The sequence below is a fragment of the Lepisma saccharinum genome, chromosome 3, assembly GCF_977018435.1.
Source record: "Lepisma saccharinum chromosome 3, izLepSacc3.1, whole genome shotgun sequence".
Lineage (NCBI taxonomy): Eukaryota > Metazoa > Arthropoda > Insecta > Zygentoma > Lepismatidae > Lepisma > Lepisma saccharinum.
This window is the reverse complement of record NC_139231.1, coordinates 77,829,527-77,855,115: the sequence shown is the minus strand read 5'-3', so window position 1 is coordinate 77,855,115 and position 25,589 is coordinate 77,829,527. Positions and strand designations below refer to the sequence as shown.

Genomic DNA, 25,589 nt, shown 5'->3' with positions numbered 1-25,589 from the left:
ATTTTAGTTTCCCAGCAACTTGCTGGTCACTGGCAACACTGACTCTGGCGTTAAGAAGTCGATACAAAGAGGCGAGAAATCCATATTTGTTTACGAGGAACGTCAAACAGGGGCTCCAACAGAAAAACATCCATTTCCGTTCCGAAAGGCTGGATAATGCCTAATGCATTCGGGACGATTCAGAACATTGCGAAATCAGGAAATTACGAAACGACCAGACTTTACGGTGGCAATTTTCAAAATTGGATTGCCAATCTTTCGAAGGCTTCACTACTGTTCCATCTTTCTCTAGAGAAATGACGAAGCGAGGGTTTCTATCGGATTGGGAAATGAGGAATTATTCCGGTTGGTTAATCAAGGTGAATTAACAAGGATAAGTTTGCATATACAGGGTGACCACCGAAAAAAATCGAGATTTTCGATTTTTATTCGTGGTGTGAGTTTTAAATGTTACTTGTAAATCAAGCCAAACTTTCTTCCGGCGCACTACCCGCCTCTCTGCCAGCGACCTGCTATTGCCGCCTTTACCTGCGAAGAAACTTGCCTGTTTGTGCAATAAGCGGTAAGCTAATAATCCCTCCTCCATGAATAGGCTATAGGTGTAAAAGCTGGCGAGGGAAGTGGGGAGCGGGGAGTTCGCCGCAGACCAATCAGACAACAGCGGTAGCGCCGAGAGATACGACGTGGCGGAAATAAGTACTACGTGAACCTCGTTCTACAGGCTGCTGTATTTGTTATCGCGCTGGACTGGTTGCTTCCCCGCTCCCCATTTCCCTTGCCAGCTTCTAGAGCGCCCGCCGTAAGAACTGACAAGACCTATAGAAGGGAAACACGATTTTGTCAACATAGCCGTTCTGCGCTGTGAATGGGCGCCGGGAGTTACTTGGCTCGGGCATAACTTAGAATATTCCCCTTAAGCATTATTCATTCATGCTAAGCTCGTTGGTGCAAACCCGTGAGTTGGCGAAGAGCAGCATTACGAGTGAACCACCATGAGCGCAGGGGGGAAAGTTTCAGTCGAAGGACCTTGGCTCATTGAACTTCCTTTTAGCACTCAAAGATCGCAACGAGTAGACGCAGATTTACAATTGGCAACGTTGCCACAGGACCTTCCTACAACACTCGATTTGAAATAAATGATCAAAATTTCATAGGGAAGGGTACATGTGATTGTCACCGATATTTGAACAAGACCAGTTGTGTTGTGCTTAGATCATAAAAAAAGACTGCGTCAGTAGGAAGAGCACCGTTAGCAGGGAAAATGAAGATGAGGTACGAAACCAGGTTTGTTTGTTATACGTATATTAGAAGTGAGTGCGAGCTGTTACGTGCATTTTACAGCTTTGTGATTTATTTGTTTATCTTACTTCGCTTTTCTGCCACTTTTGGCTAATCACGAACATGAGGATGAGTGATGTGATGAAGGGACACTCACAAAAAACACCCATGCTGGAATTCGAACCCGGGACTCCTGGCGTCGTTCAGAACTGCTAGAAACGAGACACTTGCAGAACTTTTGGAACAATTAGGGTTCCTATATTTCATAAGTAAAAATCTGGGACACTACTGACCGGTAGCTTGTTAGGGAGCGAGGGGGAGGGGGCTGGACACGATAAAGTTGCATATTTGTACAACATAATTATCATTTACATCACACATTGTATGGGAACTTTATTTGAAAACTGCGGACTGAACAGATAGGCACCCAAGCACCGACTCTTTATAGTAAGCAGGTTATTATGCAATGGAAGAGAATCGTAACAAATTCAGCACTGCTACCAGACGGCGGCGCCATCGTGAAGTCAAATATGTTTGCAGTACTGTCTTGTAACTCGATCACCCTTGTACATATGGAGAGGGAGCAGTTCAGTGTAGAGTTAGATTGTTTTGTAAAATGAGCATTTTAAAATTAGGTCCATGCATTTAAATAGAAAAAAAAGTTCAGGAAAGTATAGTCTTAATCTTTTACTCCTTGCTACAAAATTAAAAACAACATCATCGGCGTTAATTTAATATTCGTATGCACACTTAACAGTGCAGGGTCCATTAGTCGAGGATCTCCCGTTGAATTGCGAGGACATTATTTCAACCTCCTTAATGTTCAACACATCCTCTCGGATGTTGAAGATGAAACTGGCAGTGTAGCCAAGATCACCAACAATTTGTGTATATTTGAGTACAAGAGCTTGTCACAATTTTCTACTGCCTACAATGTAAAACCTGGACATGTCGTTTCAATTACTGTTTGCCACATTTTTCACTCATTTGAGAATGTAAAAAATATCAACCAGGCCATCCAACATTTTGACACGCTGTTTCAATGAATGAGGACTAGGTATTTCATATTGGAATAAGTTGTTGCCATTTTTCAATGTGTTGACTGGGTTCAGAGAAACTTGAGTTCATTTCTACTACAAAATGGTACAAAAATAGACAACAGTAAATTTTCTACTCTTAGTGAGTACGATTTCACAAACCACCCTACTTAGTATTGATACTTTTCTGTCAATCTTGTGTCAAGCAACTTGAGAACGTTGCTTTCTTGCACTGCAGTTTTTAAAACTAGATTCCTTTGAGAAGATTGATTGATTCATTTGCTTTATTTTACTTCGTTGTTTGTGCCACTTTTGGCTAATTTGCGAAGATGGGGATGAGTGATGACATGATGAACGGACACCCACCCAAACGCCCATGCCGGGTTTCGAACACGGACCCCTGGCGTCGTAGCGCAATGTGCTACTTCTCCTTTGAAAAGACTCAAGGGGGAAAATTATAACTGATTTGACAGTCTCAATATCGCAGAAATTCCACAGAAATTAGCAACAGACAGGGTTAAAATATGTGCTGAAAACTGTACAAAAATTGCATTTGGACACTTCTCTGAAATTATCTATCTCACCCTCTTAATGCTTCCACCCATTACAACAGCACCATCATATCCTTCACCAACATTTTTTTTTCTATTCGACACCCACAAAACCCAGAGAGAGTAGAAGTACTAATAGCTTAAGCTAACTCAGATGCAGTTACAATCTCCAATAGGGACAAATCGTGAAATAAAGTTTCCCATTTCAATCTAGGCTTTGGGAAATTATTTATCAACTTTCGGGATTATCAAACAGTTGGGAAATTTCAAATTATCAAAAAAATTAGAACCTGAGGAATACTTCTTAATTCTTGAATGGTAGCAAACCATATCGGGAACTTACAATGAAATGATAATATTCGCACTACAGGTTCACAAACAGCTGCTTCTGGCAGAAATTACATGTAACATTATAGAATTTGCGAAATGTCAGGAGCTTTCTGAATATTTTCCAGATAAGTTCCGAAACTATCAGGAAATTGCACACATTTGCTTTGCAGTCCCATCTGGTGTGTGGAATTATTCCCCATCCATATGCCCCATACACACCTCTAATTTAGAACAAAATAAGTCCGAAGATAGTTTTACAAGCAAGTAGCTGCGCATAGCAGATAGAACAGGTAATCTGGTAAGTTTTACTGATCCAAAGGGGGGGGGGAAGGTTGGACCTGTTGAACCTCCCCTTAAATACGCCCATGGGAGCAGGGTATAGTTCTCGGTATGCTCCACCACCAACAACAAAGCAGCGAACAGAATTCACTGAAGGGTGCTTGGGTGAATACTGTTAGCTGTGATTAGCGTAAATCGTTCGCAAATGTCGCCTTCTTGAAGGGAAAACTGTTGTTATCTCCAGAAATGACAGAATTTAAACTGTGTATGTAACGTGATTGGATCCATCAACATATAAAATGAATGCAAGGTGTCACAAAATAAGCCTACTACCGACGCTAAGTCATGGCGTACGAAGCTTCAATTTGTTCAACTGGAAGACGCCCCAGCTTTCCTATGTATATATTCTAACTCGATTGTTTGTGGCATACCATTCAGGCAATTCACAGCGGCGGACAGCCGTCAGATGTCTCTGAATGCACAAAACGAGAAATGGCAAAGGCGTATTCAGAACGCACGCTCGGCACCACAATAGGAAAGCAATTTATTCGAATCATATATACTCCACAACAGTCTAGCATTAAAATCAAGCACAAGAATTCCCCGGAGGCGAAACATCTTGCATTGAATCGAAGTCTCGGGGACAGAATGCTGCGTATCAAGTTAGATAAACATGGGAGGAAGATCTCGACGCTTGGAAAGGGGGGTCGGGACTCTCGACGTTGGGGGTCGGGAGGTGGTTTTCCCTTGTATTTATGGAAATGTCTTTTGGAACGGAATTAGTGTCGTTTCTCACAGGAAGCGTAACCCAATTCTCGCCTTGGAAGCGCGGGAATTCGGATCTCGAAACGAGGCGACGGAGCGTTTAACTAATGCAGGAAATCGTGGCGTGTTGGGAGGGCAAAAATGGACGCTAACTTTTCTTGGACGACGTGACAATGTGTGTCTTCCTCAGGTCAATGGCTCTTGCTTACAAAGGAACATTTAAGAAGATAGAAAATACGTTAAGAATCCGGATTTATCGCGTTTGCAAATGTGGAGTGGCCAAAGACGGGTTTGGGATAAAATCTAGAAGATGCTAAACCAACGATTCCACTACACATCTATGACCATGTTCAAAAGGTGCTAGTCCTAACCTGAAGCGCTACGAAGTCGGAGGTCCAAGGTTCGAACTTTGGTAAGGCATGAAGGCATCATTATATTTGTTCCAGCGGCAATTGCCATAAGTTATTCATTCTTCTTCATTGTCACGATTAATCCAAGAAATAAAAAAGCGACGTAAAAAATCCCAACTAGAAAAATAATCTGAATTGAAAGCAAATATGTCTCGACTTGGATTGCAGCTACACATATGATGAATTCTTCTGCAACCAATGAAAAAGACATCAAATGCATAAGTAAGCTTGTTTTCTCATGTACCTGAACCATATATCGTTGTCTGCCCCACTCACGATCTACATAATGAACAGCAACTGCTTGTTTTCGACGTACGTTTTCAACAAAAGAGCAAACAAGCATAGATAAAGAGGGAAAAACTTGAGGTCTGCATGCTGTCCGCTCGATTGCTTATGACGTCACTTTCATGAAGTCCACACTAGACTTTCGGACACGGGTTATATAACACTAGCTACATGTTGTTGTCGTACATAGTAGACTAACACACACACACACACATTATATATATATATATATATATATATATATATATATATATATATATATATATATATATATTAGTGTGTGTATGTCCCTACATAAACATGGAGTGTCTACTTTGCTCTTGTGGAGAAATAACATAACCTAAAAATGAGTTAGTTTTAGTCACACGATCTACTGAAGGCCCCCAGAGCTTGCAATACGAGTAAATCCAGTGTATTACACGTGAAAGGCATACTTAGAAACCGTACTCTAATTCGCCTTTTCAAAAGCGTATTCATAGAGGATTTAAATTCAACCGATGAAGCATGATTGTTTATTAGTCGTTTTTCTACTTCTTTCGAGCAATGGGCCCTTCATTTTCTTTACTGGAGATGAAAATTCTTTCCATCAAATTTACACAAGCCTAAAGATATTCATCAAGTTCATAAAACCGTGAAAACATTCCTCATTAAGTTTACAAAGCGGGAAAATCCATGTACACTTCCCATAAGACATTGCGCGAAAGAAAAAACAGACGTGATTAATTAATAAAGTAGCTTTTATTTTTTGCTAATTCCTATGTACTGTAGAATATAACTATTATGCATATGTTACTCTACTTGTTTCTGCAATGTTTCAGTTCTTTCTCACTACGAAAATGCATTTAGGTGGGAGGGGAAGAGGCTTTTTCCCCCACACGAATGTTTCCATCAGAAATATGTAAATGGAACAACGCTATCAGTATCCGCTGGAATGGGATTTTTTGCAAAAGCTCCGTTTCGAACTTGGTGCACACAAAAAAGGGTTAGGGAAGTGGGGGAGGGAGGCTGGAGAAAAATCGAACCGCATAGGCAGCCCTCCCCCCCGCTCTTTTCAAACGCAAAAGCGCCTTTTGTTTGAGAAGCGAGCCTACATGACTGTGTGTAACCACATGCGAGTGTGTTCCGGAATCAACTACCTTATCACCTGCAACGTAACGGTCGTGGGATCAATATACACGAAGGGGTAACCCTCGATCCTGGCCGTGGAGACGGGGAGAGAGAGAGAGAGCTTTTAATCGAGTTCTCACGCAAACTCCAGCCAGCGAGCCAATAAACATAGAACCTGGGAAACGCTATCCGGCGAGGCGAGAGGAAAATCCACAGTTTTGAAGCAGGCGGGAACAAAAGAAGAGTTTCTGCGGACCTGGACCGGAAAGGTGAGGCTCCCTTGCGTCCAACCAACGTCGCGGACCCTTAAGGCGATGCTTCTGGCCGATTGCTTTCAAAGTTGGCCGCAGAGCGTCGCCAGCGTCGCGGCAATTGTTACCGACTCGCCCCCACAGCTTTCAGGTAAAGTCCCTCCTGGATACGTAGCAAAGTTATTCGCAAATGCATGACGACGAGGATCAAAGAGAAGTCTCTCTTTGCGTAGGCCAGAAACCAGGATGCAAGTTAAGACGAAAACTTATTCTCTCATACGAATTCGCTGAAACCGCACAGAAATTGAAAAACCTTGCCGTCTCCGAGAGAGAAACACATCAGAAATATTCTCCTTGAGCGTCGCGAAGATCTGCTCGCAAAGTTTGTAATGTGATCAAGCCGGAAGGAGTCGGTGGTGAAGTAAATGTCAATATTGTGTGACGTCATTTGTCTATTTACTTAGTTTTCACCGCGTCCAGCTGTAAAGTGAAGTGTTGTGCATTCTATGTACGTATATTATGCTTACACAGGGTGAACATCAATTTAAAGTAATGTGTCGACTGATGTAGGCGGAGAAATGAGTAAGAATTTAGTAGGTGCGGCGTAAAGGAACAGTATATTAAAATATTCATTAATACGGATTAGGTGGCGACTCTCCGCTGAACGAGGCTTAGTCCGAGCCAATACGAGAAATTTTAAAAATAACAATTTTAATTCGACTGTCATTGTAAAGACAATTTACACCAACCCTCCACACAGACAGATAGGGAGAGAAAGATCTGGAAGAAAAGAAAGGGAATGTGAGACAAAGGGGAGAAAAGGGAATGGAAGAAAATAAAGGACAAGTAAAAAATTAGAGAGAAAAGGGAAAGGTAAGAAAGAAACAGAATGGGAAAGGAATAAAAGATTGCGAAAATGAAGGCCATAACAACGGAGGATATACAGGGTGCTCGGAAATTCCCCTTACAAACTCTTAGGACAAGTAGAGGGGACTGAGTAGACAATATTTGGAATAGGAACCCATGTCCGGAAGCGTACAGTTTCCGTGCTACAACCATGACAATGTGTCGGATTTGCTTGTGTTGGTATGCAACCGGGTAGGCAGTACTTGACGTCAGAAGATCACCTGATGGCACGTGACGTCTACAAATTGTTGTGTTCCACTGTCGACACAGGTGTTGATCAATGAATAGTACGTTTCTTTATGGTTACCTTGGCATTGTTACCAAATAAATTGGTTTGTACTATGGACTGAGTCACACGTCATTCACTTCTGTATCTTACGTAACACCTCATTTGACATGGTTGTAACAAATGATTACACTTTACATACATACTTATATATGTGTGTGTGTGAGGAAACAAGAAATAAAGAAGTATCGATAAAGGGTAAGAAAGAAATAGAAAGACAAAAATACTGAAAAAAGGAAAAGCAGACAGATATATGGATTTTTGTTATTTAGCGTCTATTTTCTGCCACTTTTGGCTAATCGCGACGATGAGGATGAGTGATGGTATAATCAAACTGATGAAACGACACTCACAAAGAACCCCATGACTAGACAGGAATTCGAATCCGGAATTAGCCACTTCCTAGAATGCTGCGATAACCCAATACAAAAACAAAAAGTTGCTACATAGTCAAGGATTTGCTTCCATTTTTTTAGTGATAGATACATGGTCCAATATGACAAATATGTAATATTTTACTTGTACAACAAATATTTTGAAACTTACAAATTTGTGAAAATATGAAGATTTTCGAAAATTGGGTGGACGAACGAACACACCATATGGCACAAAATATGTCATATCTCGGAAACTATGTGGAATATTGCTGTGATTTAGATATTGTTGGGGAGGAGAAGGACAGTCTTAAAAGAAAATAACCGTGTTACAATTCGTACGTGCTCAGAAAGTAGAAAAAAATATTCAAAGAAAGTAATGAGTCATTCCATGCCAAATCAACACAGATATGTGCAATTTTTAACCTGACCATCTCCGATTTTCATGAAATTTGGGGAGTTGAAACTATGCATAGAACTTAGTAACTATGGAAATGTTTAGTCTCGTGCGTCTTGTAATTGTTAAATTATTCAAGGTCAAAGTTTGCAGAAATCGCCTTTTTTGAGCCCGCTTAGCTATACTAAATCTGCTGTAACTCCGCCCCTATTTCGCCTAGAAAGCTCAAATAAAGCTTATTGTACAGGGAATTGAACAAGCTTTCTAGTGATATATAACAAGCCTACCTTTGGATAAAAATATAATTTTGTCACGTGACCTTGACATTTGACCTTGAATATCTCAAAACATGTCATCACAAAAAATCGTGAAAAAAATATATTTGGTCCCTCATATCATACTCTAAAACATAGCAAAAAATCATTTTGGGACTGCAATGGGATCACAAGATACAAAATAATATGTGTAACTATGTGACTGATAAAAGCCCCATTACATGAACTATGAAGAGTCAAATGTCCCTTAACACCCCCTACAAAATGTGAAGGAGTTATCCTGGGTATAATTGGTCATGAAAGAAATAGGTTAGGCACAGGGAGATCCCTAGCCGTGTGTGTGTCAAGCGCAGATCCGGCATATTGTTGACCGCCATATTGAATTCAACGCAAAAATTTCAAAGGAAAGGGGGTGATGTGATATATCAAATGAGGCTAGAATTTCACGAGAAATGAAGTGACGAAAGTTTATCCAACATATATTTAACCAGCAAAAATTTATTACTGCATGCTTGTAAACATTTTCTCCTTTTCGAGGTGTTAAAAACAAAGCATTGGAATGCTCCTAACGTGTTAGGAACTCATCGAGATCCCGCTGACATCTTGGGAGAGAAAGAAGTATACGCACCATTGCATATGATTTTAATCAGCTACATTCACCAAATAGTTGAATAGTGAACAATATTGGGAAAAGTATCTCAAAAAATTACGTGACACTTCCTTTGGAATGAAAAATTCTTCAGTGACGAGGCAAATTTTTATGTTCACGTTAAATTAATAAAAATCATATGCAATACCTGTGATTTGCTCAGTCGAATGGTTGTTGCTGGCAAGCTAATTATGTGGTATAATGTATGGCGAACGGAAATGGTTGGTCCATATTCAACAACGGAACCTTAAATGGTGAGGGCTTCTTGGATTTGTTAAGTGAACAGGTTTTTTCACCCTTGCTTACGGGATATGGCACTTTTCGAGAGTTTTGAAACAGGACAGAGTGTGACCACACTATGTAGACATTTTCGCAATTTCTTCATGGTAATTTTCTAGGTAGATTTATGGGCACACGGGGATCTATTAAAAGGCCTGCACATTCCCCAGATCTAACATCTTAGGAGGACTTTTACCTTCAGAAACATTTGAAGAGAATGGTGCATGCACTAAAAGTCCCTGATATTGACCATCTGAGAGAAGGCATAGTTGCTGCTTGCGATGTTGTTGCACATGCTACATTACCAAATGTTCTATGCGAGTGTGAGAGACGTCAACGAGTGTGCTCACAGGAACATTGACAACATTACAATGTGCATATATCGTAAGTGAAAGATATGTGTATAACTTTTTTCTGGCGTAAGATACGTTGGAAAATCCTTCGTCACTTCATTTCTCGTGAAATTCTAGCCTCATTTGATATATCACATCACCCCCTTTCCTTTGAAATTTTTGCGTTGAATTCAATATGGCGGTCAACAATATGCCGGATCTGCGCTTGACACACACGGCTAGGGATCTCCCTGTGCCTAACCTATTTCTTTCATGACCAATTATACCCAGGATAACTCCTTCACATTTTGTAGGGGGTGTTAAGGGACATTTGACTCTTCATAGTTCATGTAATGGGGCTTTTATCAGTCACATAGTTACACATATTATTTTGTATCTTGTGATCCCATTGCAGTCCCAGAATGATTTTTTGATATGTTTTAGAGTATGGAATGAGGGACCAAATATATTTTTTTTCACGACTTTTGGTGATGACATGTTTTGAGATATTCAAGGTCAAATGTCAAGGGCACGTGACAAAATTATATTTTTATCCAAAGGTAGGCTTATTATATATCACTGGTAAGCTTGTTCAATTCCCTGTACAATAAGCTTTATTTGAGCTTCCTAGGCAAAATAGGGGCGGAGTTACAGCAGATTTAGTATAGCTAAGCGGGCTCAAAAAAGGCAATTTATGCTAACTTTGACCTTGAATAATTTAACAATTACAAGACGCACGAAACTAAAAATTTCCATAGTTACTAAGTTCCATGCATAGTTTCAATTCCCCAAATTTCATGAAAATCGGAGATGGTCAGGTCAAAGGCTGTGTTGATTTCGCATGGAATGACTCTAATATGTTGTGATGAAAAAACACACTCCATTTTAGGTAATTGTTTGATGGGGAATCCCAGGTTTTACCACAATGAAATTGTGGAACAATACATGTTCAACATATTAAAAATCAGATAGGTAGTATTTTTCATGATAAAAATATCACAGGTTTCAGTATTCAATGTATGAATCATTGTTTCTGTTGTGTACCGACTGATCATCTACGCCAGACCTGATCTGCATCATCAGTGTGTGCCAGACATTATTATTGTATGTTGTTTAACGTCAGTTTTCTGTTATCTAGTTTTCTATTATGTATGCCGCAAAATCTATACCGTCCTTCGTGACGAGACGTCTAGCGTTTATACCATAATGTAAGTTCATTATAGAAATTGTGTTATATTGTTCGTGAATTATAAACTTTTTCTTGTGTCTAAACTCTAGTCGTATTCTTTACTCCATACTCTGAAATATCGAAGAACACAAACCCAAATTTAACGGTTTCCACTGGCATACAGTAAATTTTTTTTTATAAAATGGCAAGGGTAGTTTGCTGGCTGCCACTATAAATCTGAAGACGTACGATTTCTAAATACCTTCAGTACCTAAATTGACCGGACTGAATGTAATGTTGCATGCTGTATGCAAAAGCCGCGCTTACTTCTCCCCTCCTCCTAGCCGAAGAGTATCCAATTCGGTTCCTTTGAAACTTCTCCATTTACAGTCACAGAACACAGAGATGCTTCTCACTCCAAATCTTGGTCTCGAGAAAACTTCACCTCTACGATCGCAGAGATGCAACATAAGGTCTCTTCTCTACAACCAGAATCTGTGTTCATATCTAGCGTCTAGGGAACCGAAATGAACCGCATTGCGATAACATTTATCAACTTAACGATTGGAATAGCGAACCAAGAGAGTGTAAACTGGTGGAACAATATTCGTCGACGAAATAGCTAGCTGGTAAAGTGTAATGTAAATTGTCTGCATCGTGGTTCGTAACCAAAAAGATAATGCTACCCTCTTGCACATTTGCAACACGCTGAGAAGGCATATGGGAGTTATTTGTAGGTAATCACCACATATTCACAGTGTGTGGAGGTGATGTGATCAGCATCAGGCTCAGATCTCCTTTACCCTCAGGATTACCTCCAGGTACCCATTTAATAGAGGCTGGGTGAACTCTAGAGCCGCCTGCGTGGCCGAAATAATTAAACGTACAGCGACTGTGCATTTTCATAATGATCGCCATTATAAATTGTACTCCATAAAAGGTTCTTAAGAAACCGTCCAGTGGGGTATGCACTTCGCACGGAACCTTGCGCAGATTAAACGTCACGTGCCCAGTTCGAAAGCGCAATACGACTACAGTATGTGCCAGGAGTGTGGAGCAACGGTGCACATAATGACAGAGAAGGGGAGAAAGCGAGTGGACGGAATGAAGCAGTTATCAATGCTGCAAACGGTTGCTGAGCGCGCTCGCGTTGACTCCTCCATGCAATTCCTTTCCCTATCACGCGTTTATTGGACGAGCGCCCTGGAATCGCTACTTGCGCAGAGGATTTAGTCCTGGTTCGCTTGCTCCACAGACTCCTGGAATAGAGTATAGGAAATGAGTAGGCAGCATGTAGACCGTGATGTTGTACAGTCGCGGACACTTCTGGGTTGTAACAACCTAATTGCATTTGAATGCAATCATTACAACCTAGAAGTGTCCATGACTGTACACTCAGTATCTGCACTCCTTTACTCGTTCGTCAAAGTGAATGGGTTCTGCAGTTCTTTGCTACTTTAATCATTAATAAGTATCGAATGAATTACCTTTCGGAAAAATTAAAGAAAAAGTCTTTTCTGTGTGTACATGCGTTTCATTGGTTGCTGAAGTTAACACATTTGGCGCTACGGTCGAGATGTAGAGATCCAAATATATTTACTTTTACTTACTTATATTTACTTTACTCTAGATTTCAAGACTGGAGGCTTGGAAACCGTACTTGAAAGCTATGCACTTCAAGTGGGAACTTTCACCAGGCTGACATGGCGTATGTTACAGCTTCGAGAGTATTCCGGTTTCACAACTTGTAAACATTAAATTTGTATAAAATGTATCTACCCGAAAATATATAAGAAACTAATTCGTCACGTACAATTTAATAAATTTTTGCTTTTGCAACGGTTGACAATCCAAAGTTTTCAAGCGAATAGACGAGATTAATTAGAGAGTAGAACTGGGTATGTTGTAATGATTTATCGGCACATCTTCAAATTTTTTCGGGAACCCGCCATTATTGCGTCGGGCGTTATGGCAATTTCTTACCAGACATTTTGGTGAAGTCTTGTATCACACATTACTGGACGGAACGTTTCTGTACAGCGAACTTAAGACCGTTGCCAACAAAACGAAAGAGAGCAGTCAACATGTTTTGAGTCTGCTGAAGAAGCAGAAGTCTGTAACGGCACATATTCTGCCTACAAAACTTTCTCTATTGGATATTTCAAAATAATGTAGTTTTTCTTGTCGATTCTGGCACAGAGTACATCAATAGGCAGTCTTTTATTTTTTTTCTTCGCTTGGCACAATGAATGTATTGCCGAGTGCAATCGGGAAGTGTTCAAGACAAGATTTGCAAACAATGTACGAGTAGCATTCACGTTTCAATACCGTATGATTCCAGTTTTGGCATTGATACCAGGAGCCGCAGTAGCTAAAGATGGCTGCAGTGAAGTTGCGTCGCCTTAGTCGACTGCGCGTTTTGCAATCGCAAATTAAATTATCTGTAGAAATAATCTATACAAGGAAATATATTGTAAAAGTTCTGTAACTATGCAAATGTATAAACAACTATGGTGTCGTTTTGGATAAATGTAAACATATTTACTGTATAAAAGGGGAAAGTTCTGTAAACTTGGGGGACATTACCTGGTTGCCGACAGGCTGGTGATCCAGGGGATCTCTTGGAAATATCTTCTGGGCGGTTTTGGTGTATACCAAGGCGGGTATTTCAAACCCAGATTCCGAAAGGTGTGCTTCTCTGCATGACCAAAAGACTATGGTTTTCAGTGGCGTAGCGTTATAGTACGCCCGTACGCCCGGCGTTCCCAGATTTAAAATTTCAAAAATGCTTAAATGCTGTGATTATAAAGTAAAACGTAACTAATTTCATATATGTTTGACCTTCATGGCATTATAATGGCTATTTTTCGCGATCCGCTTGCAACGCTCCACTCACAACACTCGTTCTAGCATCTCTTTTCAATGCCTTTCCCGGCCGGACGCCGAGCAGGTTCGGCGTACAGGACTCTATATTCCTTGCTGCCTTCATGGAGGGAAAGCTTCCATTTCTACAGCACGCGCGTAAATGGGCTCTCTTACGCCAGCGTACGAGAGGTCTACCGTGATTGGTTCATGTGACCCTTCCTGCCTTCTGAAGCAGACGACAGCAGCAGAATTCCTACCCGGTTCTTCGCTCATGCAACTCGTGCTATGTGATGCTACAATACGCAATATTGACTGACGTAACTTACCAATCTCAAATATACTGCTTCTTAATGGCCACTGCATTGTATAATTTATCGCACGAACAGCGATGTGTTAGAAACTAAAAGATCAACACAGTTTTTGTCAAATAAGTTGGTGAAGTCCTCGTGATAGAAATTCAGCCTGTGGCTGCTCTACCACTTAACCCGCAAAACTATTATTTTTTTATTGTATTTTTTCGTTATTATCTAACTACTTAATATTGTGTGAATGGAAATGTTTAGCATTCATTTGAAAACTCTTAACATGGAATGGTCTCTGGAGAAAATTATTTTAAAATGTTTATCAGCATTCTTAAGATGTAATAAACAGTGGTCTGAATTACTAATCGGCACTGTTACGTCAGTAGAGTGTACGATATTTGGATCATCCACTCTGCTTTGCACAGTGCGCCAAGACGACAGAGGTCCCTGGTTCGAATCCCGGCGTGAGCACGGGTGTTCTTTGTCAGTGTCCCTTCATCAACATCATCACTCATATTCATATTCGCAATTAACCAAAAGTGGTAGAAAAGCGAAGTAAAATAAACCAAATCAATCAGTAGTTGGATCGCCCATAACAATGACGTCTATTGTTGTGTAGAGGCGCTTGTGATTCAGGTAGGTTTTTAATGACTTGCGTCATGCAGAAAGATATAAAAAAAGGTATAGAACACCAGAGTTCAAAACATCTGTGGCATAGTGAGGCATCTAATTTTCTAGCTAAAACATGCAATGATGATGTTTTATTGAAAACCCAGCTTACTTCAGGCAAATAATACCTGTGGCGACTAATACCATAAGTAAATTATTAAGCAAGAAAGGGCCGACTCTTCCTTCGGACTTGGCGTTCCCACCCGAAATGTCCATGCTACGCCACTGATGGTTTTACAGTGCGATATAACTCATAGATTTCGGCCTACAAGTTATATCGGGCGAAAGTCTATTTTGAAAGCTTATGTATATCGTTGAAAGCTTGAATAAAGCTATTTTAGAAGAGAAAATGATAACATTTTATTCCAAGTAATTCTAGGTAAAAACAAACAAATCCTACTGGACAGACCCCGCAGGGATTCATCCTACAAGTCCTATTGATGCCCTTTGAGAAGTCCGATAAGAGGTTATATGGGACTAACCTAAGCCCCAAAGGCAGAAGTTGCGTGTCAAAGTTACAAACTATCTCCTACCAGCTCTGGGTTCTTCGAAGATAACTACGTAGGACGTCCGCAGCGAAGAAGTTGAAAGCATCAGACATTGGAATAACTACGAAGTTGTCCTAAATGGAAATGCAAAAGAAGCATCCAGGTTCCAATCGTATATTTCCGCTGACCATTCGACGATTTGGCGCTTCCTAGATGTCTTGCATCGAAAAGTAACACTGTAAGAAACCCATTATGACCACTGGACAGCACAAAATACGGAGAGGCCAAGAAAGAAATACAAAGACTGTCGTGTTCGATTGATACACTTATGGCTGTTTTGATAAGAGAAATATTGTTCGCTACCTTCGAGGCGTTGCCCTTAAGGTTCTTAAAGTAATAAAGCTTCTAAAAAAGAAATTTAATAAGGAGTAATCCCATGAAAAACTCATTACACATTGTTTAAATGGCATCAAAATGTTCCGGCCACAAAATATTGGGCGCCAAAATGTACTAGATCTATTTTTTTTTACGACATCCCACCAGTAGCGGCGATTGGGTTCCAAAACTAGGGAAGCAAGGTGCCATAACTGAGGGGGCAAAGACAGTTTACTTTCCCCTTTTAGATAAGGTTTAGCATAGTGCGGTGGCAAAAAGTGGGGAGCAACTGCCCCCCCCCTCGCCCCTAATCGCCGCCAATGCATCCCACCATACATTTTCGAAAAGGATTTCTGTTTCGTTTCAATGTGTGCTTAAAGGACATCGATAATTTACAAAATGAAGGTGTTTCATGTCAGTAAATGATAACCATCAATTTTTATCTGGGTTCGAGGACAATTTTGGGGGCCCAAGGCGCATAATTTCCCACCAATGATAAATATTATTTACCTGGATATGAGAAACGAGTAAAAAAAAACGAGGGTAGGTACTCACATGTTGCAGTTTGTTGTCTTCGTCTTGTTGAAGCTCACCGACTTGTAGGTTGACCCCTTGAAGACTGTTCGGCGCTCCTAGCACTGAAAGAGAAAGATATGATATTTTAAATTCGCAATATCACTGTACAGTATTAGGTATATTCAGGTTTAAGCAACAGAAATTTTCAGTATTTCAAAATATCCGCAGAAGCGAAAGCAAAGAAAATGAATACTTTTAATTGTACAGTGCCTTTCACGGTCGAGTCGTCTGCGGAGCGGCGGCCTGCTCGCCCGGCAAGTGGAAGCGAGTCTGACGGCATTTAGATCCACAGCTGTACGCTGACCTTGGAACTGGGCGCTCCAGTGCTTCAGTTTTCAGATAGCTGGTGTCCAGTTTGCACATGTCTGTGAAGTGTTAAGATGTCAACAAGTGTTTTAGATTGTTTTGTTTTAGTTTACGTATTACTGGTGATTTTCTGCGGTCTAATAATGGCACGTAAAATTTAAAATAACGATTTTTTATATATGACCCCTACGTCATTACGAATTCTTGTAGGGAAGAAAGTTAAAGTGTATCGCAGCAGAATTCCCAGATGTTCCTGTTCCACACAGAGATAGTGTTCGAAAACTTGAACAAATTTTTGGAAACAGGGTTTCTTCTTGATAAGTAGGAAAGGATGAAACGACGTATGTTTACTGAGAAGAGAGCAGACGACGTTAGACCACGATTTGAACATCATCGTGAAAGATCCCCCGGCGCTTGCACAAGAAACAGACATTTTTAAGTCGTCTGCGTGGCGAGCAAAAAAAGCTTTCAAACCTAGAGCCCTACATTAGAAGAATTGAGAGAAATTGAAGCGATTTTGGAGGAGAAACTGATACGTGTTAGTGAAAAATTCCTAAAAAGGTAACATAAATGTGTGGATGCAGGAGAACATTTTCAACGCCTCTTGTAACAAGGTGCGTGTTTATTCTAATTGCAACTCTTCATGTAATTGTACGTGCTTATTTCATTACATAGCTAGCGTTTCTAGTTACGCGGATATTGCATCAAGTTTGCTGGCAAAGACGAGATCTCGTTGCTAGGCGCGCTTGCCGCCGCTCCTCAGACGATTTGACCGTGAAAGGCACCTTACAATTAAGCACTTGAAAATATTTGATGAATTCCTAATTTTTCCGTGACCTGGTGCAGACAAAGAGACAAATGTACATAGAATGCCTATGCATAACAACATTAGCCACATACTGTAGCATTTTATTTGGTACAGCCGCTTAGCCGAATTGTAAACGCTTGTTTCGACTTTGACGCAAACGGACCCACGTTCGATTCCTGGCGGGCGTTTCGAAATTTCAGTTTGAATTCAGCATCCCAACCCAAGTAGCCAAATATAATTGGTAAGGCTGTAGAGGAAATAAGTCAAATGAATCGTTTAAACCAACATTTATTATGTTTGTGTAAACACAGTTATAAGTATATATATATATATATATATATATTGTGCCAAATTATACACTGACTTATAACATTTAGTACAACTTAATATCAAATTATATGTTACTTCAGAATTCCAAATAATGTAAACTCAGATTGCGCAAATAGTAAGGACGTAATAAAAATAAAAGGATTGTCTGACACACACTGATGTCTGGATTCATATAATCAAATAAACGATGACCAAGTTCCCTCAATTCTGTACAATTAACGCAGGAGTCGTCGGTCTCATTATATCGACTTTTATACTCTGGTAAACCATTCACCCATAGCTGTCTAACATTAGGGATATACTATCAAGCAGGAAAGTCTAAACCCCTTGTGCATCCAGCTGGATATAGAAATGTAAAGGTTAGAAGGCCTCTTGACTATTTAGTGAATGGGTTTTAAGTAAATATCACCAATATTTACTTAAAACGAAAGATTTGGTTGATTTGGTGCTTTTAGTCCACTTTATGCACAGTAAGGCTAATCGAGACTGGAACTACAGTTTAAATTGGGATCCGAACCACTATGTACCTCCACCGGGTATCAAACCCGGGACCCCTTGATTGCAAGGCGACGACGCTACTATTGCGCCATCAGAAAGGTCCTTAAAAACGACAGATTGATTAATTGATTTGCTTTATTTTACTTCGCATTTTGCGCCACTTTTGGCAAATTTGCGAAGATTGGGATGAGTGATGACATGATGAAATTGATGAATAGACACTCGCAAACATCCATGTCCATGCCAGGGTTCGAACCCGGGACCCCTGGCGTCGTAGCGCGATGTGCTAACCACTCCGCCACGAGGGCCGGCTTAAAAACTACATAAAATGATACTTCAATTATACAGATAAGCACATAATAATACATTCCATGATTAGTGAACAAGATTTGTAAAGAATTTTCTTTCAAATATTTCGCTTATCAAACTTGCTGTTTGTCAGGCAAGTATGTAAAGGTAAGACAATTATTTAGCAATGACGTCATACTTACATCCACTTCGAAATTCAAGGTGGTTATAAAGGTCAAATGCATCGCTACCGCTAGTCAGCCTAGGTGAGTATAGTTTGCATAATATTTTCTTTCAAGGCCTGTCTTAGATAACAAGTTCCCCTCCAAGGAAGTTACACAAGTTTCGAGTGAAACATGTAAGAATATTCCTTTTCCGCTGCTTCCTCATTCTACTTCCTTTCATTTTCCGAAGCGCTTTCCCCTGGCCAACACTTCAGCGGCAGAGCCTTCAAGCGGTATAAACAAAAGCGCATCAGCAGCTTGCGACTTTCGGAACTCCTTTTGTTTTGCATCCCAGCTACTTCTTTTCCCAGGGTCTTTGAGGGAAAAGGTTTTGAGAGTCCTGGTGCTAAAATCCTTTCGGCGCTCAAGAACTTCTTTCAGTGAAATTCCTACCCCTCCCCCAACTCACTTCTTTTCCTTCCTTTTACTTTCTTCCGCAGTTTCCTCGAAGAGGTTGGAATAAGTGAGGATTAATTAAATTCGCGTCTCTTTCCCCTCCCTCCCCACTCTTTCCGGACCATTACAAACCCCCCTCCCCTGAAAGCACCCACACCTTCCGCACAGCTCGTAGCGAAAACCGACCGGCTTACATTCAAACAGTTCCAACGTTGAAACGCTACATTGCACAGAAAAGAAGGGGCAATTGCCTCCCCTGCTCCTTCCACTGGGGGACAAAATTGTTAGGAATGTCCCGTCTGATATCAGATCCAGATCGATGATCACCCATTCACCAAATCTCTCGCATTTTTCTCTCCTTCTTGTCGGGTTAAAATGGGTTAATTTTCTTCGACAAGAGAACATGGTATACCCCTTTTGGGTCGGTTGTTAAGTTTTGAGCAACATAAGTTCACGACATACACAATGAGAAAAATAATGAACTTAATTTTCTTCCAAAACTACTATCGTCAGTATCAACAGACGAGAAGATCAACTCAAGTAGTAAAGAATGTAAGACCTTGCTTTGAAGATTCATACCTTTTAATGGTCAATATCAAAGTGAAGGTATTCTTTACGGATTCACTAAAATACCCGCTCATATGTGAGAATTGGCACTATATCTACGTCATTGACAAGGTTGTTTTCCTGAATATATACTTTCAATTGCTCAAAGTGTTTCTGCTACGCTATTGGCTGTTCTTTTTCTCGTATTTTATTTGCTATTATGGTTAAAATCTGGAATTATGATAAAACCATCACATCTGAGCAGGTCCAGGCACTGGCAACACTTCACGTGAGAGCGAAACAAGGAGTTGCACACCAAAAAATAACTAGTAGCTATACTCTGTTCAAGGAGTCTGTGGAGCAAGCAATCGAAAACAAGTCCAATGCGTAAGTAGTGACTCGAGGGGGCTCCAACAATGAACATGCGAGAGGGGAAAGGGATTGCATGGAGGACCAACGCGAATGCAGCTACCAGCAGTTTCAAGCACAGTGCATTGCTTTGCTCCGCTCACTCGCTTTCAGAGGCGCAACCACTATTTTTTTCTGGGGGGAGGGGGCAAGTACCAGGATAAACGTACCAAGAATAATAATAACATTATTGTTATTATTATCATCATTATTACAAGTGGTAGTAGCATCAAAGACGTTATTATCCTCATAAATTACGCAAAATGGGGGTAGAAGTCTGTGCTCAAGCATTTGCTTGGAACAAAAGATTTGAAATAATTTTTCAACACGTTAAATATCACATTAGCTAATAATGGAAAACAAGCACACAAACTGTATTTTTAAATGGCAGAAAATGAATGATAAATGCATTCCGAAGATAATTCTTTTTGTACATTGATTTGATGTTTTAAGTCCACTTTATGCACAGTAAGGCTAATCGGGACTGTGCCTACAGTTTAAAGTGGGATCCGAACCACTATATACAGTCATGTTCAAAAAATCTGTCGCATGGATTTTTTCTAAGTCCAACGTCTTACGAAATTATGTTGGTAGCTCTGATACAAGAAAGTGTTGTGAAATATACGATCCTCCAATCAGAGTGAAGTTCGATTCGGAGGAGCAGGAGGCGTGACTCACAGTCTTGCCCACAGGAAGTTCAACCAATGCAGCATTTCCAAATATGAGATAACGTCCCCATTGGTTAAATATTGTTTCAATAATGCGAATCGGCAGAAAGATTGCGCAAAAGTTTAATTTGTCGTTTTAATTGCCTTTAATCGTTTCAAATTAGTATTAAATTGTCCCAATTATAGTTCACGAGCTTAATATAATGTATTCATGTATGTGTTTGACAATCATATATCACTCATTAGAACAATTGTCACATTGTTTTCACTACGTGAGATGACATTTCATTTACATTTACGATAAAATAGTGGTTTGGGTGTAATAACAGTTTTCATTAATTGATTACAAGACGTCGATACATTACCACTTGGTCTGGCGAACGCCAATAACAATGAGGGGTTGTGGGAGTGGGAGAGGGGTGACGGAAAGTAGAAAATAAATAGTATTTTTGGGGGTATTTAATGTTATATTTATACACATACAAACCTAAGAAATATTTATTTTGATACATGTGTATGGGGGTGGGGAAGGGGGAAAAGAGAGGGACAGAAAGATATTGGGAGAGATGGGACGAAGAGGTGCTTGTGGAAAATGTTTTATTTGACGTTCAGTAATAAAAACAATCAAATCAATGATGATTATCTTATAAATACCATATTTAATGTAAATTTGTTTTAAAAATGGGGCGGGGAGCTGTTTGTTCTACGTTCAGTGCAGGATAACAAGTGGAGACACATAGTGGTCCGTATCTCACTTTAAACTGTAGGTCCAGGCACCATTAGCCTATCTGTGTATAACGTGGATTTAGAATTCAGTAGAAAATAACGTCGATCTAGTATTTTGGATTTTAGATGTGTTGAGGCCACTAAAATTTCCAATTCTTATAATAAGAAACCTGTCCTCATATTACCATTTTGAAAGAGAGACAGTTAATTGTATAATCTTTTGTTGTTAGTTTCAAAGAAGACTAATTCAAATAGTAATAATGGGAACGAATAATGTTTACGAAAAGTTTTTGCCACGATTAAAGGCAATTAAAACGACAAAGTAAACTTTTGCGCAATCTTTCTGCCGATTCGCATTATTGAAACAATATTTAACCAATGGGGACGTTATCTTATATTTGGAAATGCTGCATTGGTTGAACTTCCTGTGGACAAGACTGTGAGTCACGCCTCCTGCTCCTCCGAATCGAACTTCACTCTGATTGGAGGATCGTATATTTCACAACACTTCCTTGTTTCAGAGCTACCAACATAATTTCGTAAGACGTTGGACTTAGAAAAAATCCATGCGACAGATTTTTTGAACATGACTGTACCTCCACCGGGTATCGAACCCGGGACCCCTTGATTACGAGGCAACGACACTACCACTGCGCCATCGGGGAGGCCCTCTTTTTGTACATATAACATGCATAACTTTCATGTACAAGATATGTTTTACACATATGAAACATGGAGCGACAAAAAATAAGAAAATACATATGCAACATGCTCACACTAAATTGTGTACGTATGCAAAGTTTATTGAATACATATATACAACACATATTATTGAAATACATTGCAGAAAACAAGCAGAGTACGAGAGAAGCGAGCAAGAAAATATTTAGATCAAATTTTTGCAACTGAAAACAATATTGATTTAATAGGGTGCAAATAATTTTATGGGGCACAATGGCATTCTCTCTTTCACAACTTTTTCATTTAGATCGCTCGGCGTCCACGGTCGACTCCCGCCGCCCCCTAGCTACGGCTATGAACTTGACAAGACCGAGGAAAGAGGGATTGCGAACGAAGCAAGCAAGAAAATTTTTACGGAATGTATTTTTATTTGCATAAAATTTGAAATCGAGGGGGGCAATTGCTCTTCTGTGCCCCGCTGCAGGTGCCTTTGGCCATCAATGTTTCCCCCCTCACTTGCCCCCCCTACTTGCCTGTAATCAGGCGCAAATAATAGCGGGGTGCCAAGGCATTCTCTCTTTCACAACACTTTTTTTTTATTTATTTCTTTTTATTTAGATCATCTGGCGCTCAATGCCGACTACCGCCGCCCCCTAGCTACGGATATGAACTCGACGAGACAGAAAAAAGGCATTGCGAGCGAAGCAAGCAAGAACATTTTTACGGAATGTATTTTTATTTGCATAACATTTGAAATCGAGGGGGGCAATTGCTCCTCTTTACCCACTGTAGGTGCCCCTCGCCGTCAACGATTGCCCCCTAGAATTGACTTCCGTCGAAGGTTGGGCGTCTATGCCCCCCGCTCCCCTGTGGTTGCGCCACTGCTCGCTTTCTCCCCTTCTCAACTGTTATGCGTGGCGATGCTTCACGGACTCCTGAGACAAAGTATATGGAATTTAACCATGTACTGCATTTTGATCTTGCACTTAAGAACGAGTTAAACATTTCAGGTCGAAGTGCATCTTATTAGAAGGCTTGTGTGTTACATTATATAGGTTTCGAATGTTATTGTCCTTTAATACAGAATTGAATGTGGATTTGCGTGCAATTTTATTTGAGAATTTTGATTCGTAACAGTTAGCGTATAGGGAGACATAGGTATCGAGTCGTTTGCTCAGGATATTGTGAAGGGGTGTTATCAGTATTGTTCAGAGTGAAATTTATATTCGCAATGGTACAGTCGGTAGGATGTCTGACTTGCCACGTTGGAGCTTCGGGTTAGACACCCGGGGTAAGAGATTTCAGGTGGCGATTTTACCAACGCTGTCCCTGCATGGAGCAACTCTGGGATTCATCGATTGATCCATCCTGTAATAAATTGGCCCCTGAGGCAATCCTGGACAGAACAGGCGGCAGGAGTCTGGTGCTGATGACACCACCCAAAGAAAAGAGCCGAGATTGTGAATGTGCAGGATCTCCACACCGTCCCCAGTTTCACGGTATGTTGCAATGTGTAGGTGGCGGGGAGGGGGGGGGGGTAGGGTAGCTACACCTATTTAGGTTGAAATTATAAATTGTATGAAAAAGGAGTTTAAAAATCTTGAAGTGATACACTTACAGAGGTAGATTATTTTAATAACCGTACCTTTTTTATGACTGTACATTAAATCTTAATCAGGAAATGTTTGTTTTCTAAAGATGCCGCGGCACCATTTGGCGGCAAATGTGCAATGAATAAAATACTACAGATAAACTACTCTTACTGATATTTGTAAGAAAATATAAACAATATTTGGAAGTTTAGGAAATGCCAAATTGTAGTATTATAAGCTTAATTTTCGTTGTGCCATCTATGACAATTAAACGGAGATAATTCGGAAGTTAGACACAAAGCACACGATAGTTCGATTCTAATGACAAGACGAACTTGCAGATGCTTGGGTTATGGTTAATCGTTTCTTGACTGACAAATTTCCGCATTTGTGTCACAGTGGTGTCAGCCTCAAATATTAGTTTGAGGCACCAAATAATATATAAATATGAACAAAAGATCATGAAAATATTACTGTGCATATTAAAATTGTTTACATATAATATTAATAACATATATCAAAGACGTCTATAGTTCCTGCGATATTCTATTCCAATGAACTTTTTATAAGTCATAATGTGGAGGGTGTTCGAAAATTACCACACCACAGACCAAAAGATGAAATTGCCTCTGCTTTCTTCATTAGTTGCCATGAATGATGTTATCAGATTTAATTTTTGTTATTTATAGCGTCCTTTTCTGCCAAGCTAATCGTGACGGTGAGGATGACGATGTACCAGGTAGGGATTCGAACCCGGGACACCTGGCGTGATAGCGTGCTGTGTTAACCACTGAATGATGCTATTCCAGGAGGAACACGTGAAATTGCTTCCGTGTGCTCAACAACATGTGATTTCGCCTACAGATCTCTGTGGAAATTGACGAAGGACATATTGAACAAATACTGTGATTTGGCCAATAGTACGAAACTTCTCTGACACACTGTATAACCTCGCTAAGATAATCAACTAAACGAAATGGTTTATTTAGAGAAGAAAACCTCACCAACGCCAATGTTGCGTATTTTTCTGTGCCCATTTAACCATAAAAATTGTTCACCGAGAATGGACATTGGTGGGGAAGGGGTGGATGGAGATACTCCACCCCCTGAGTTATTTGAGGAGGTCTCCGCGCCTGTTCCTGGCCCGGCGGGAGAATAGAGCACGGAGAGGGGAAACGTGACTGCAGCAGCGCGCACTTCTTTGATCTCTACTGTTATGCTTGGCGTTGCTCCACAGATTCCCGAGACAGGATGCAGATAAATTTCCATACATGCTATGAATGAATTTATCTCCCCTTAACCAAAATGTACAAGTGTTGATGAGCTATATCTTTGCGGGTGAGCTTGCCTAATCCGAGCAGATATTACACACACACAAACGTAATTGCCACCTGCTCGCTGTTTTGGTGGTCGACAGCCGTTAAAAAGTAATAGGAGATTGCGCGTAATGGCTAAGGCAGCCTGTAACCACTTCTCTTCCTACTGCACAGCAGGCTCTGTCAGGGCTCACCCGCAAAGATACAGCTAAACTTTAGTAATATTTAATACTGTAATGTTATTTCCTTTGTGTTTTTTACGTGAAAACTTGTTCGTTACGTAATTTTCCGCATATTAAATACTTTCATCCTTGTTCATCTAAAAAAGGGGGGGGGGCAAAATCGATGATTCACTGTGTCTAAACTAAACTCCTTAGCGTACAGTCCTTTGAGGGCCAAGCTTTTCGTCGAGAGTACGCGTGGTCGACTCCCATCGACGCTTTGATCTGGGTTTCTAGACCGGGACTGGAGAGGTTGGCAGAGCTGAAGTAGTTATGTGGATTTCGTGAAAGTTCAGTCGCTATGCGAGATTGGCCAGATTGGTTTGAACCAGTGCCGAGCTTGCATA

At 40.4% G+C, this 25,589-nt stretch overlaps 1 protein-coding gene across 1 annotated transcript in view; it reads right to left on the bottom strand.

The window, feature by feature from the left end:
- LOC145985171 (uncharacterized) overlaps positions 1-25,589 on the bottom strand; it is a 640,330-nt gene that overhangs the window by 170,756 nt on the left and 443,985 nt on the right. Inside the window, exon 2 of the mRNA XM_083118869.1 lies at positions 16,214-16,296. Coding sequence (XP_082974995.1) covers positions 16,214-16,296 — 83 coding nt within the window. The remainder of the gene's footprint in view (positions 1-16,213; positions 16,297-25,589) is intronic.